The following is a 1,669-nucleotide window of genomic DNA, read 5'->3' as shown; positions in this document are numbered from 1 at the left end:
AACCCAACCGTTGGGTTAGAACAACCCAATAGCTGGGTTTGTCCCTTTTTAACCCAGCATTTTTTGGAGTGTGTTAATTTTTAAGTAAAGCCTGCAGATATATTTTTTTAACTGAAAACTAATGTTGCTTATTTATATTTTTCTTCATATTTGAATAAATTATTTTTACAGTGATAGTAGACATGCCAGACGAAAGCTGTATTTTCTGTTTTTAAAACCAAATTTTATACCCAATTTTCTTTTGCTGTTATCAAAAACTGTAATCATGAAATGATAATGAAATCCTGCAGCTATTATATTTATTCACACCTAACCTTTATGCCTTTAAAAAAGTGATTAACACTGAAGTTGATAATGAAAATGTCTCTTCAAATCAATATATTTCACCAAACCTTCATTGCTGATCACAGGCTTTGAAAAAATTTATTCAGGTGACTTGCTGTTTAATCGTGCAAAAATGACTAGTAAAACTATGTATTTGTTCATATATATTTTTCTGAAGCTGAAAGGAGAGAAATGCTTTCTTCTTCACTGAGTTGACTGTTGTGTGTTTGTCAGGCGTCACTCGTCCTAAAGTGAGCGTCCTGCCGCCCTCCAGTGCAGAGATCTCCTCAAAGAAGACAGCGACACTGGTGTGTGTGGCCAGCAAGGGCTTCCCGTCAGACTGGAGCCTGAGCTGGAAGGTGGACGGGAGCAGCAGGTCTCAGGAGAGCAGCGCTGGGCTCCTGGAGAAGGACGGTCTGTACAGCTGGAGCAGCAGCCTGACTCTCTCTGAGCAGGAGTGGATGGAGAGCGTCTCAGTGAGCTGTGAGGCCACACGGAGCGGCCAGCCTGCGCTCACTGGACACGTGACGAGACAGCAGTGTTCAGAGTAGATCTGCTGCTCTTCTCACTCATGTCTCACATGGAGACTAACAGCACATGAGCGACTCCTTCATTCTCCACATCCAGCTTCAGTCGCTCGCATCTGCATCTGCTCTGCTTTGTGTGCTTCATACAAGACTAAATGTGTGCTTTATCATTCAGTTGTGATTCTATTAATATTTACTCAATAAATAAAATACAATTGTAACTTAATATCTTTGTGTTCTTTTTTTGTCATTTTTGTTTCGGGTCTTTCTTTGGATCAGGCCTTTAACTCACATTTAAAAAAGAAATAGACACTTTACTCAGTGAACCATGAAAACACCTGCAGATACATGATGAAACGAACATGCGGCCACATTATGAACCTCACAGATATAGTGTTAGATGAATTTAATAACATAAAGTTTGTTAGATTAATGAATTTAGCAACTAGAAAACAATCAATTATTTATATTTTATAAAATATATATGAAAATCTACATAGTTGAGTGAGTGTTAGTGTTTGAGCAGCTGCAGCATCAGTTCAGTCACTGTGACTCTGACTGACGGAGGTTTTTGTACGACTCTTTATCACTGTGTGCACCCACCACCACTGTGCACACTCTGACAGTAATAATGTCCAGCATCTTCAGTCTGGACTCCACTGATGGTCAGAGAGAAATCACTGTTAGATCCACTGCCACTGAATCTAGATGGAGTTCCTGACTGGAGGACGTTTGTTAAATAAATCAGGAGTTTAGGAGCTTCTCCAGGTTTCTGTATGTAACCCCAGTAACGATACCCGCTATGTTAAAGCTGGGGC

The 1,669-nt window shown here is 40.1% G+C and overlaps 1 gene segment (V, D, J or C); it reads left to right on the top strand.

Annotated features, from left to right (window-relative positions):
- Positions 1-1,052, top strand: part of LOC107711164 (Ig lambda chain C region-like) — a gene marked incomplete at its 5' end in the record, with an annotated part of 1,623 nt that extends 571 nt beyond the window's left edge. Inside the window, 1 exon segment of the C gene segment in view lies at positions 559-1,052. Within this exon segment, the coding sequence occupies positions 559-875 (317 nt within the window).
- Between the last annotated feature and the right edge of the window lie 617 nt (positions 1,053-1,669).

The sequence above is a fragment of the Sinocyclocheilus rhinocerous genome, unplaced genomic scaffold (genome assembly GCF_001515625.1).
Source record: "Sinocyclocheilus rhinocerous isolate Xijiao unplaced genomic scaffold, SAMN03320098_v1.1 scaffold13023, whole genome shotgun sequence".
Lineage (NCBI taxonomy): Eukaryota > Metazoa > Chordata > Actinopteri > Cypriniformes > Cyprinidae > Sinocyclocheilus > Sinocyclocheilus rhinocerous.
This window is presented reverse-complemented; position numbering and strand designations above follow the sequence as displayed.